The sequence below is a fragment of the Lissotriton helveticus genome, chromosome 7 (assembly GCF_964261635.1).
Source record: "Lissotriton helveticus chromosome 7, aLisHel1.1, whole genome shotgun sequence".
Taxonomy (NCBI): domain Eukaryota; kingdom Metazoa; phylum Chordata; class Amphibia; order Caudata; family Salamandridae; genus Lissotriton; species Lissotriton helveticus.
The window spans coordinates 975530475-975544507 of record NC_136068.1 but is presented as its reverse complement, the minus strand read 5'-3'; the positions used below and the strand labels follow the sequence as shown (position 1 = coordinate 975544507).

At 43.8% G+C, this 14033-nt stretch overlaps 1 protein-coding gene across 1 annotated transcript in view; it reads left to right on the top strand.

The window, feature by feature from the left end:
• Positions 1 to 14033, top strand: part of PDGFRB (platelet derived growth factor receptor beta) — a 237670-nt gene that overhangs the window by 145868 nt on the left and 77769 nt on the right. Inside the window, exons 10-14 of the mRNA XM_078653581.1 lie at positions 5202 to 5422; positions 6959 to 7053; positions 7530 to 7662; positions 12700 to 12804; positions 13226 to 13336. Of these exons, the coding sequence (XP_078509707.1) occupies positions 5202 to 5422; positions 6959 to 7053; positions 7530 to 7662; positions 12700 to 12804; positions 13226 to 13336 (665 nt within the window). The remainder of the gene's footprint in view (positions 1 to 5201; positions 5423 to 6958; positions 7054 to 7529; positions 7663 to 12699; positions 12805 to 13225; positions 13337 to 14033) is intronic.

Below are 14033 nucleotides of genomic sequence, written 5' to 3'. Positions count from 1 at the left end.
AGAACGGCCTGCCTAACCCACAAGGCCCTACACACCGGCAAACCGGAATACCTGGCTAACAAGCTCAAAAAAGCAGGCCAAGCCAGAAATTTGAGAAGCTCTAACTCCCTGCTGCTCATCCTACCAAAAACCAGAAGGAAGAGAACTGCGGACTGCTCTTTCTCAGGAAATGCCCCCAAAATATGGAACGCCATCCCCCCGCACATCAGAACTCTACCATCCTATGCAGAATTCAAGAGCCAACTCAAATCCTTGTGCCTTATCCGCTCCCTCGGTTGTGGATAACTTGGAGCTGCAAAAGTCCCAGAATCCATTCGGTAATGAAGATTCCTGCACCAAGAAGCCCTGTTGTCCGAACTTTTCTTCTTTCCAAATTGTCACCCACTGATTGCTTTTATTGGGTTTGTTTCATGTTGTTCTCTTTATCATTCCCTCTACTGTAAAGCGCTCTGATACCTTCGGGTCTGGTCAGCGCTATAGAAAACTTCTAAATAATAAATAATAATAATAATAACTTCTCCCATGCACTACTCCGGGGTGGTCCGGTAGTAGTGACATCCTCTTTGATGGGGGAACATCGTTTACAACAAAACTTTTACCACGCACTACCATTACAACGCAGGAATTACAACGAAAGTCGTTACAACGACTTTCGCTGGAGGGTGCTGTTGGATAGGGAATAGTTTAATTTTCTATCCAACACCTTCCCTACTATCCACGGGGACTGGAGTTGGAATAGAAAATTAAACTATTCCACTATCCAGCGCCCCCCAACGCAAGTCGTTGTAACGACTTGCATTGTAATACCTGCGCTGTAAAGGCATGCATGGTAAAAGCATGTGTTGAAACGTCATACATCCCTTTGATGTATACGAGGGAGGAAAGGAGAACAGTCAGGTGGGGGGAACGCAAAATAGAGAGAAGTGGGAGGAGGATGGAAGGGAGAAAAGAGATCAAGATGATATTAAAGGGCAAAGAGCAGTGTGCAATACAATGGATAATTAAGAAGCAGGCAATGTAACAGTCAGGGAAGAGCAGTGTGCAATACAATGGATAATTCAGAAGCAGGCAATATAACAGTCAAGAATGGTTCGAAATGGGAACCGAAACTCATGATTCCAATGAAATTAAATACTCTTAGTACCGCTATAGGCAAGGTAACCCTAGAGAAAGGTAGCTTTGAGTACAAATAGCATATGAGGTTACAAATGATAAACTGTTAAACTAGAGACAGGCATGGTAACCATAGGGCAGGATTAATAGGAGTACGAAAAGCATATGAGGTTACAAATGCCGAGGACATAAACATAGGACATTGACATTAAAACATTGACAATAGACCAGGGAATCATAGGTCCTGCATAGGACGATTACAGATGGGGCGCAGGCCTCAGCCAGCGCTGCAATGGGGAGAAGCTGTATATTATGGACATGCCACTTGTATGTTGTGGTGCTCAGGAAGGAGCACGCAGCAGGAAGAGAGGTTACGACACTTACACCCGAGTGCTCTGACCTCTGAGGAGGCCCCTTGAGCACTGCCCGACTATAACGAAAAGTCCCAGTGGAGACACTCCAGGCTGCACAAGGCAACAGATCTGGAAAGCCCGCTTTTCCGAAACGGAGTTGGTAATGTGCTGAAAAACTGAGTATTGATTCCGTTACCAAGACCACCACCTAATTCATCGGAGGTGAGAGAGGACGATGTTCTGTAGAGATTTAAAATGAAATGTGTCAACGTGGGCATGCAACCAGATTGTTCCATTAAACATACATGAAACGGAGGTATAAAACGTTAGCCACAGGTCCACTTCTACAAAGTTTGAGTAAGTAAGGAAGCCTCGACTTCCCATATTGAAGCCTCGGGCTTGGCATATAAATGGCATCAGATTTTTGTGGGAAAGCAATTTGAAAACCTGTTGGGACAGTATAAGTAGAGATGCTAGGATTGTCATATGATATCTGTATTTGTATAGCATAATTGTGAAGTTAGTAGGACATTGTAAACAATTTGGAGGACTCCTTTTTCCATGTAGTCAAATTAGTGCGTTATATTTGTTTCTGGTCTAAAAGGTTACTTATACGTCTGTTTACCCAACTACCTTTGATCATGACCCCTGCATTTGAATCCCACCCAAAATTGACCCCTTCCTACGTCAATCCAGAACAATAATTTAACTGACATTGGATCATCACACTTTAAAAATGTATGCAATGTGGCTGGCCTGGTACATTGCTTTCATGAATGTACTTGTAATGCATGTATTTAGATGGCTAAGAGCAGATCCCAGGTTACTGAATAGTGAACAGTTTGCTTAGGGGCAGTAGGAGATTTAAATATTTCTAAGTGTGTGTTATTAAGGTATTTATATGTCAATGATGATTGCTTTTATAAAAAAAATCCTCTTTCACACACACACTATTTCTACTAATCTATCCAGTATTCATTCACCAATTCATAAGCAAACTACCTATCCTTATCCAAATTACTTTCAATATATTCAATATAACTCTCAACTATTTATTCACCATACCACGTAATTCCAAAACACTGCACACCACACAATTCCACAACTAACATTTACAACACAAACCACATAATACCACTACCAACAACATCCATCCACTCTACTGAAAACAAATAAACATTCGTAAAAATTATCAATTACAATATCAATATCGATAGCTCTGACTTTCACAAATGCGAGACCGAATGCATTATATTAGTGTTATTGCTAAACTGCTCAATTTGCTGACACTGCTATCATACTAACTTTGCTCATACTGCTGTTCTGCTAACACTACTAGCAATGCTCTAATGTTACCTGCTATCACTACTCTATTGCTCCTGCTGTAACTGCTTTACTACTAAAACTGCTGCATTACTATTCTGCTACTTCTGAAGTCATTGCTAACCTGCTAACTTATTCAACTGATACTAAACACAGTATATTAATATATTTATAATAGCAACTACACCACTAAACTAATTAATATGCCGAGACCAATTGGTATTGCCAATGCTTGTTGATTTAGTGACAGACTATGACTCAGATTTACTAACATTTTTCTTTGGCGCTCGTGGGATGCAAAGCGGTACAAATGGCAGTGCCGATCAACTGTCACGTGCGAAAATTACTTTGCACTGAAAGTTGACACAATCACAGCAAGAAATTGCTTTGATTCTTGCAACGCAGAACCTGGGGGCATATTACCAACAACTAGCGATAATTATCGCTATGTTGGCTTAGCAGCAATATTTTTATCGCCGTGCTGCGGCGATTTTTAGCGCTTAGGAACCTTGCTATTATCAAGGTTTATCTCCTAAGCGATAAAAATCGGCCGAAATGCATGAATATCGCTGAAAAGTCAGCGATATTCATGCATTACCGAGCTGATGCTCTTAGCCATGTTATCCACCTACCATTGGATAACATGGCTAAGAACTGCTCAGGGACAGGTGTTAGCTTTTGGAGATATTCGTGCTTAGCGCGAATATCTCCAAAAGTTGGTAATAGGAGATAGCGATGTTAGCGACTGTTTCCAGTCGCTAACATCTTGGCACGCCCACTTTGCATGTCATTAGTGATAAATATCACTGACATGCAAAGCGGGGCCCAAGATGGTCGCTATCTCCTACTAGCTGTCGCTAACTAGTGTTAGCGACAGCTAGGTAATAGGGCGATAATTTTATCTCCGCTTTCTTGGCTTTTAAAGCCAAAAAAGCGGAGATAAACCCCCTTCTGGTTCTCTGTTCAAAGTGGGGGCAATGGTTCAGGAACAGTGCAATCACCTCCATGGTTCCGCATAAAGTCAGGTCTACTAGTACAGCACGCCCTGGATGAGCATGAAATCCTAGCACCAAATGAAACCATGTCTACTGACATAGCGGGCCTTGCCTTTGTAAGAAAACCTAGCTCTGGATGACGCTAGGCATAAATTTGGGTAAACAGAATATCGTGATATTCTCTTGTGTAATGCATAATTTCAGTAAAATTACACATTTTGCTTGGCTTACTCTTGGGCAGGCGTCATCGCAGTCAAATGTGTAGTTAAAGGTATCCCTTGGGTATACACGTTGCTAAGAACAGCACTGATTTGTCGTTGCTCCATGGCGCAACCCTTACCTTTGCACTGGAATGGCTTATTTTGCACTAGCTTTACAAATTACACCAGTAGCACACAACTCTTTTCAAATATGGCATTGCCCAATTTTGTATAGTTCCCACGAAGCAATGTTGAAATTTTGGATGTGATTTTTAGTAAATCTGAGCCTAAGTTTCTGGAGAATTTAGTTATATTTAACCACGCATCAGGTCAATCGACTGTAAGTATATAAAATAGCATAGTTTATCAGACATAGATGGACTTCCCTGGCAGGAAATTATGAGTTTTTACTACAGCTTTTCCTACAGGTATCTTTTTATTCACACCGTTATTTAAAATATTTTCAAATTATAAATGTCCTTATGGCACACTTCTGCTTTATGTTACACTATGAGATGGATGGAACACGTGCTGTATTGTGTGCTCTATACTTTTACTTAATCTAGGAAAAGTTGTGCTCAGTAGTGCTTTATTCTGGAATTGAACTTTATAAATTCTGTGCCTTTTGTGTTTGTTTTTAGGTTTGATAGCCTTTTGCATTAAAGGTATAGTCTGGGTTAAGATTGTACTTTTAGGTGAAAGTTGTGTGCCTGCCCTGACATTTTGACTTTTGCGATATATTTGTTATATTTGTTGATCTTTTTAGCTGACGATTACTTTTGAAGTCACATGCTTTATTCGGCAGAACATTTTTGGCTGAAGTTAAATGTTACAAGGACCAAACGGTTTTTAGGTTTTGGTTGATGTATTTTAGGTCGAATTTTTGTTTTTGGGAATTTTCAACAGAACCTGCACCTTTGTGTTCATTTTGTGCTATCCATGGTTGATGTGCATTTTTTATATGTGGTGATTTTAGGTGTCAATATGTTTTCTTTGTTAAAATTATGCCTTTGATTGGATTTTGGGATTAAGGTTGACTTCATGCTTTTTGGTTTAATGTTAAAATTGCAAATATTATTCTTGTGTTTTTTTGTTTGATCTGCTATTTTGGTTGACATTTTATTTTTGGGGATATGGCGTGCTTTTGATGTCACTTTGCCCTTTCTTTCGTTAAAGTTGTGCTTTTGGATTGAGTTTGTGTTTCTGTGTTTTCCAAGGTGCAACGGGAATGGATCCGAGCCATGGAAGGCGCTGGACAACAGCTCCAGTGTGCTGGAGCTGGAGACCAACTACACCGCCATAGAGCCGCAGGAGCAGAAGGTCTTCCTGGTGAAGAGCACACTGCAGTTCCTGAGTGTGGAAGAGACCCTGTCGGTGCGCTGCTTGGCACACAACTTTCTGGGCGCCGACAACCTGGAGGTGACATTGGTGCCAAACTGTGAGTCCTCACATCTCAGGTGTTAGCGAAGGGTCAGTCTGGGCAGGGGAACTCACAAATATCCAGGAGGTTTGAGGACATGGTGTAGTTTAGACTGATTCTTAAGTTTCTCCATAAAGGGGGTCCGGCTACACACCCAGAATCCACGTGGGCTACTGCTGCAAGGCCGCTGTGGTCCAAGTAAGCCTGCAGAAGGAGCAGATGTTGACCTAGGCGCTAGAGATCTCAGTGGCTGCTTTTTAAACACCTAATTTCCAAGTGACAGATTCCATCAGAAGCAATCAGATCCGCTGAGGGATCTGAGGAGGATTCAAGAACATCCCTTTATTCATGGAGTTTGTCTGCCGCAAACCTCCCCCCTTTAGGGAGTTGTAGGGTTGTGCATGGGAAAACTAAAGTATCAGACATGCATATTGAAGCTGTATGAACATTTTCTAACGACCCACTGGTCAACTCCATCAATGGTTCAGTTTAAAGGATAGTGAAAATGATTTGTGAAGTGAACACGTGAATACCTTTGTACTGTTCATACTGCAAAAAGGATGCCTCTAAGCACTGATCTGAGTCCCCACAGATCATTGTGAGCTTCCTCATGTGGTCTCCCATGGTGCATCAGACCGGATCAAATTCCTAGATGTTACGGTCAGTATCATGAGTAAAAAGGGATCTGTGTCATTTTCATGTATTTATTAATTGAGTTTGGCATAGCACAAACTTGACTCGAGGGTATCAGATCGCTTTACAGAGTTAAACAGCAGCAATTACTTGAGTTACCTAAGGAGTAAATAAAAGTTCATAGTAACATTATATAAAGAGATGAAAGGCTCTGAAACCTGTTCCAAGACATTGATTAATACATTCAGTGATTTGCTAGGGAGAGACAAGCTGAATGGTGTGAAGTCTCACTTTGACGGGGTACCAAACTGACCTGATGTGTTCTCCCACGCCAATGATGCTGTCACCTATGCCTCTGCTGTAAGATGGAGGGGTGGCAGTGATGAGGTTTTGTGGCAGTCCACATGCGCAGAAGGTCACAAAAGGATGCCAATAGGTTACAGTATGATGCTTATGAAGTGCTCTGAATCCTACCTCCCGAGTCACTGCTGAGCCCCATGCGTCTGAGCTACAAAAGTGAGTTCTCTGCGGGACTGTTATGAAGGAAGCCAGGCTTTTAAGGTGGTCTGGACTCAGACTGACAGTTTTGCAAAGACCCACAGAAAGCTTAGTTTTCAAGTCTAGTCAATAAACGAAGCACACCCCTGGGTCTGCACGCTCTGCATTCAGTTTCAGGCAGGGTCCCCTCAGGAACATGATGGAGAACAGCACGCTTCTTTCTAACACAATATCCCAACCCGTGCCAGTAAAGCCCATGGGTTCACGGAGATGCATCAGATGAGAATAAATATCACGCTAGAAGCAGTTTTTTTATATTCTTAGTTATGGAACATTTCTGCCTCTTTGTCGCTTAACATAGAGCAGAGCATCTTGTAGGCCAGGCCACAACCACTCATGGTTTGTGTTTGGTTTTCTTTCCAGCCCTGCCCTTCAAGCTGGCGCTCATCTCTGCCGTCCTGGCGCTGGTGTTCCTGGTGGTGATATTCCTGATTATCCTCATCGCGCTCTGGCGAAAGGTGAGCCTGCATCTCCGGGGAAGCCCTCGTCAGGGGGGACGGCCTCTGTCCTGTGCATGAACAAGGTGCAGGGAGATCCACCTGGACATTGAGTTGAGAAAGATGTTGGTGGGAATTAAAGGCATGTAAAAGGTTGAAACTTTGCCCCTGTAATGTCAAGAAGCTGGGGGGGGGGAGGGGTAGTCATGCAGTAACACATTTTATTATCATACATGTCATGGGAAATGATAAAAAATCCAATTCTGAGATCCTCAGTCAATCACTCAATGCCGACCCTACCGCTACCCCTGATAAGGTCCCAGGAGCACTCAGACACCAATATCTCTGTTTTAATGCCAGAATCAAGAACCTCATTTGAGAAAGCTTTCAGTGTGATAGCCCACTGGTGCTTGCTAACAGTATACCGCCCGCCTCCCTGTGGGTGGTGTGTTGTGTGGTTGTCTATTGCTTGAACTCTCCCTTCTTTCCTCTTGCAGAAGCCACGGTATGAGATCCGCTGGAAGGTGATCGAGTCAGTAAGCTCTGATGGACATGAATACATCTATGTGGACCCCATGCAGCTGCCCTACGACTACAGCTGGGAACTTCCGCGAGAAAAGCTTGTGCTAGGTAAAGAAGGTGTCAACAGGGGGATGGCTTTGGGCTTAGAATGGTCAACTATTATTATACATTTAAAATATCTCTGGATCCCCCATCCAATACAAGATGCCCAGTTCCTCACACAGGTTTAAAAAAGCATTGTTAGTGCAAAGCTAAGTGTTGTGCTTTGGCTCAAAAGTGAGACAGCACTACTCTGCATGAGATCTGGACCCGAGGTACAACCGTGAACACAAATATCAGTGCAAGATCAACTGTCCAAGGGTAAGCATGCAAAATGTGTAATTTTGTATAAATTACACGTTACGCATAGGAATATAAAAAGATTTTCCTGTTGTACCTCCTTTCTGCTGGTTTATCTGGGTGTTATATTTTCACCAAAAGACAAGTCACACTATTAAGTAGATCTGAATTTGCATGAAAATCTATGGATGTTATCACTGTCCTAACCAAATAACACCCTAAATATATTATAGCTGGGTTTGTGCTTACTGACGCAAATCGATTTGAGCACTGTGCCAGTTTGGATGGAAGGGCTACAACTAAAGCTGGTGAGCTGGTCAACTGGATCCACATAAACATTAAGTTGTTGTTTTTAAACCTCTTGCGTCTACAGGTCTGCAGACAAAATGATATTAAAGAACACCACTAGGAAATACCATGAGAGAGGGTTTAGGGCTTTCAGCTGGCGTGCACGGGAAAGGAAACATAAAGAAAAACATTAAATCAAGAGAGGAACACACAGGAAAACAATGATCATCAGAAAAGAAGATCTGAAGCAAAAGAAGGATGAGAGAAACAAATGGGTTGATAGAAAAGGGTAAAAATGAACAGAGGAGAAGGAAAGGATGCTAGGAAGGAAGCAAACATGGAAGGATAATGTAAGAACGGTGAAAGAAAGGATAAAGAGTGAATCAATGGACGGAAGTGTGAATGGATTGATAGATGGAAGGGATGAAAGGTTGGATGGAAGAGTGAATCAATTGATAGGTGGAAATGTGAATCGATGGAGGTACAGAAAATGGACAGATGGAGAAGAGTGGATGGGTGGATGGTTGAAAGATGGATGGACATATATTGATGAGTGGATGGGTGAAAAGATGGATGGATGGATGATGGATAGATGGATGGATGATGGATAGATAGATAGATGGATGGATGGATGGATGGAGGGATGGATGGGGCAGTGCATTGGTCGATGAAAGGTGAAGGATGGATGGATGACTAGATGGAAGGGTAAATAGATGGATAGAAGGGAGGAGTGTGAAAGGAACTTTTCAAAGGAGGGCCGCATTTGCTAGCTTCACATGCTCAGTCTGATTAGAGGTATGTTTCAAGTGTGAGGTATTTTAATTCTCTAGCCACTCCCTTGCACTGCACTTATTCAAGTTTGGCTCAAAATTGTTTTTGCATTGTATTTTAGGGCACTTAGTACTGCAAAGTGCTGCCTTGTGATGCTAATGTAATCCTGAGCATAGGTGCCCAAAACTAAAGGAGCAATCGAGTGGTCTTTCAGTGTATGCAGGGAGCTGGTGAAGCTCACAATACCAGCCACCACCATTGTCCTTGAATTCCGATAATAACTGTTTCATAACAGAGGGTAGCAATGAGGTACTGTGTGCCAGTACTTCTTTAATTTGGAAAGTATAGTACTGGCAATTCAAGCACTGTTCAGGTGCGCAACTCCCATAAGGCTAAAAGGGCTCCAGACCCGCTCACCCCCCTCCCCTGTCGTTTTTCTCAGCAAAGGCTGCTGTGGGCTCGGCTGGTCAGTGTCTGGAGTCTTATCTCCAGCACGCCCGAGTTTTTCACAGGTTTTTAAAGACCATTTGCATATTTACATACCTTTGTAAACTGGTTACCAAGGCGTGGTTTTCTTTCTGGTTCCAGTACCCCCTAGGCCCCCACTCTGCCTATTCCGTACATTTGTATTTTACATTTACTCCCATAGCGTGAAAATGCATTTCATGAAAAGGAATATAAAGTAGGGCTGCCAAAAGAAAAATACCAGCCATGTGTTGTTTAAGGAACCTCCAAAGACTTACTCTCCACACTAAATCCAGTTATAAATTTAAAAAAAGTATATATTCATTTGTAATGTGACTTTTCTGTCTTTGTTCCCTTTAATTACCAGTCATGGATCTTTGATGCAGCCCTAGAACACAATTGAAAGTGCTTTCTATTTATATGTGCTGTTCAAAGTATGCACAGATAAGTGCTGAAAATATGGCTTTGGGTGACTGTTTTTTTCTGTACAGTCGGGGCATCAAAATAATGAGCTGCCAACCGTAATCATAAGACTGGACGTTTGTTGCAGGATCAGCACATTATTTATTTCCTCCACCCTCGATCCCTGATCAATGCCATAATAGCAATAGTTTAACTTTTATCTGCAACCCTACACCGCGGCCCACAACATGCTGAATGACTTCAAGTGTCGGGGAATACACCCTGCATTCAGACAACACGCTCCTCATTCTTGCTCTTCACTTTCACACTCACCCTACATTCACAGCAATCACAATACGCTCACACTGATCACCATGTACTCACACCATTCCCCCGCTCACCCTGCACTCAAATGCACTTGTGCAGTTCACCCTGTACCTCACCCTGTAGTAACAGAAGCACACTACTCATCCTGCACTCATGTGACACTTCACTCACGTGTCCCTCTCACTGCTCAATCTGCAATCTCACTCAAACAAGCCCATCACTAACCATGCTTTTTTTAAAATTATTTTTTAGTATATTATTTGTCCCACTCTGCACTTACATCCGCACCTAAATTCATATGATCACCTCACTCACCCTGCAGTAACTCCTCTTACCCTACTCTCACACTGTTGTATCAGTCACCGTGCACTCATATGGGCACTTCTGCGACCCATACAGTGCAGAGGGTTAATGTGCCTGCTACAAAGAATGAGTACCATGCAAATCACAGAACTGAGTGTGAGTAAACTATGAGTAGAGCTATGAAATGTTTGTCGGAAAGGTGCTATAATGAGGTGCATTGTTGGTGAGTGGTAGTGAGGGAATTCATGGAGAAGGAGGAAATGGGGGAGGGGCGCCAAAAAAGACTGTTGCACCGTGTGTGACCAGTGCTAAGGCCAGCCCTGGCTGGGAGTTTTAGCCTCCCCTTGAAGTTTGGGTCTAGTTGCACCCCTGGCACTGTTCCTATGTGTGATGGGAGAGTACCATCACTTCTCAGCAGCAAACAGGCACTGTAAAGAGTGAGTACCTGCACTTTTATAATTCCATTTCAGACACTGGGTAGCACCAGACTCTTGGCATCTCTGGCAGCACCAGACACTCCCCTTATGCTGCTCACTAGGCACACAGAAAAGGTGCATGACCTTTCTCAGATAAGCCATTGCCTACTTGAGAAAGAGGTGGGAAGGCCCTTCCTGCTGTGCAGGGGGCCAGTGAGCACGAAATGCAAAAGGGGCTGATAAGCCTCACAGCTCAGATGGGCCCACGCGCCTACGTTCTGATGATGCCAGAGAGCGTCACTCACCAGGGTCTAGACAGGGAAGATTGGATAAGGTTTGTGTCCGTAGTGTGAGAATGATACATCTACAAACAGGATTGGCTTACACAAACATTCCCTGACAGCTGAGGGGGTTATCTCTGACTTTTAAGGCGAGTGGAAACATTTTAATCTGGTGAGTGCGCTAGAGAATTCAGAATTACGAAAGAAAAGAAAATGACTTCTATTTCAAAGGAGGAAATTAATGGACGAGGGTGTGGGGAGCACTGCTTGACATCTGAGAATGTAAATACTTTGGGGCAGATTTATGATGACTGGCGCATCCCTGGGGATGCGCCAGTCATCCTGCGCCGCTGCTCCGCTACCCATGGTGCGCCGCATTTATAATGCGGCGCACCATGGGGCAAAAACGGCCCAGATGCGTGACGCATCTGTGCCGTAAAGGTGGCGCATTGCTAGAGCTGCGTCGCAAGCGCGACGCAGCTCCAGCAAGGCTCGGGGTGCCCCATCTCTACAATGCTGCGTCAAGACCTACGCCTGCTTCAAGCAGGCGCAGGGTTTTGACGCAGCATTGTCCTGAAAGTGACTGAGTGAAATCTCATAGATTTCACTCAGCCACTTTTAGGAGGCGTTCATGCGCAGGAACGCCCCCCCCCTGCGCCGGAACGCCTCCTTAAGGCGCAGGGCTTTACAACGTGACGCATCTCCTAGATGCGTCACGTTGTAAATAGGGCGCATTGTTTGCGCCGCCGTTGCGTCAAATAAAGTGACGCAACGGCGGCGCAAGGCCTTCATAAATCTGCCCCTTTCAGTTTAATTCTTGGCATCCCATCCCGTCACATCTATCAGTGAAAGAAATAGGAGACCGGCCTGTAAATAATTACCAGTGTAAGGACGGGTTTTCAGATATAAATAAGGGGGCGAGCACTGCCCTCTGGTGGTTTATTGAGTAACGTAAAATTGGCGGTTTTAAAGTATAAGTGACGGATAAAAATCTAATTCTGGCAATTATTCCGGTAGTATAACCCGAAACCAAAAACCCAGAATCATAGCAATAACAGGCTGGAGATAGCGCGTTAAGAGCAAAATTTGAAAATATGTACCCAGGAAGGAAAGGTAAGATATGGGATCGTGTAGGAGTGCATTTCGGAATTCTAGGTATATCCAATGGAAGATATTGATGTCTTTATATTCTCTCTACTTCCAAAGTCATCCAGGCACTCCGACTCTCTTATCTCGTTAGTTATTAGCGTAAGGTACAATATTCATAGGTAGCAGAGTACAATAATAAAAATACAATGAAACGCATGGACAATAATTATGTGCTCAGTAAATCGAAGGTTTGATTCAATCTCAGCAACATTCGTCAGATGTTCCAGCAAAGGCCGGGCAATCGTTTTCCCCTCAAAACTTCACTCTGGAGGGCATCACACAACACATGTAACATGACAAATGATACTGCCTCTTATTAATTTACGACCACGTCATATGAAGGTCCATTATGTGTTGATTCTCGTCCATTTCTCGCTTCTGACCTCATTTGCTTCTTGACACAGGTCGCACCCTGGGCTCTGGCGCCTTCGGACGAGTCGTGGAAGCGACAGCACACGGCCTCAGCCATTCCAAGTCCGCCATGAAGGTGGCTGTGAAGATGCTGAAGTGTGAGTCAGATTCCTATCCTATCGCTTCCCCGCGCAAACCATACATTTCTTGCAGCTTTCCCCCTCTTTTCTTCCCCTATGGTGCTTCTAAAACACGACCTGCACAGGAGAAACGCCCTTTGGATTCTCAATATTTGAGGATTCTGTATGACCATGCTCCCAGTGGCCCTTTTAGCACCTTATAAGCATCATATAAGCCCATCTAACCAACACACTGTCAACTGACGGTGTCTCGAATAACATGCATTTATTAGAAGAAAAATCCTAAAAAGAGCTTGGCTTTTCCCCCAATGTGCCAGATTTTGTTTTCTTTTACTGCTGCCACCTAATAAAAGAAGTCTTTGCTGTAAGCCAATGCTGTTCTAGGATCTAACACTTACACCTTTTTCCTTTGCCTTTGGTTTTTTCTTTGTTTTCACAGCTACGGCTAGGACCAGCGAGAAGCGCGCCCTGATGTCTGAACTGAAGATTATGAGTCACCTGGGCCCTCACCTCAACATTGTGAACCTGCTGGCTGCGTGCACTAAAGGAGGTAACCCACCCTTCAATATCTCAGACCGCGCGCCCATCTCCACTGACCTGAGTCTTACCGGGCCATGACAAGGAGGCAGTTTTTCTCTTGTATATTAGGAAACACATGCTCTGCCCTCTATCCCACCAGAATAAATATGGGTTTACAGTTACAGACAGAATCTCCTCCATAAAACAGGCACCATTCCTCCATTGGAGAGTCCATGGCCTCGTGCCTCAGCCCCATGGATTCCTCATAGACCCAACATTGCGCCCTCTGTTACCCAGAGACGATATGATCTCCACCAGCATGATTCATGTATGTACTCATTTACACATGTAGGTTAAGTAGATATCTATGTTTGATGCACCCAAGTATGTCTGCATACATACTCATTCATTCACTTATATATGATTTTTGTTGAGTGGGGACAGGCAAGTTCTTGCTTCGGAGCGCTGTGCTGCATCTATGGGTCTAAATCAGGAAATGAGGCAGATCGGCCTGCCTCACGGCCATCAGCTCACACAGTTGAAGAGCTTGCGTCCTGTATCACTTTACTCAGGGCTTTACGTGGGCCGGGTCTCACCGGGTCTGAGCACCGGCAGTTTTTTAAAGCGGGCCTCAAAACGGGTCTCTATCGTGCTCTGTTTTGTGCCCTGGCAGAGACGGTCTGTTTTTTCCGGACTGCAGTGATAGCAGGCACATAGATGTGCGCCTG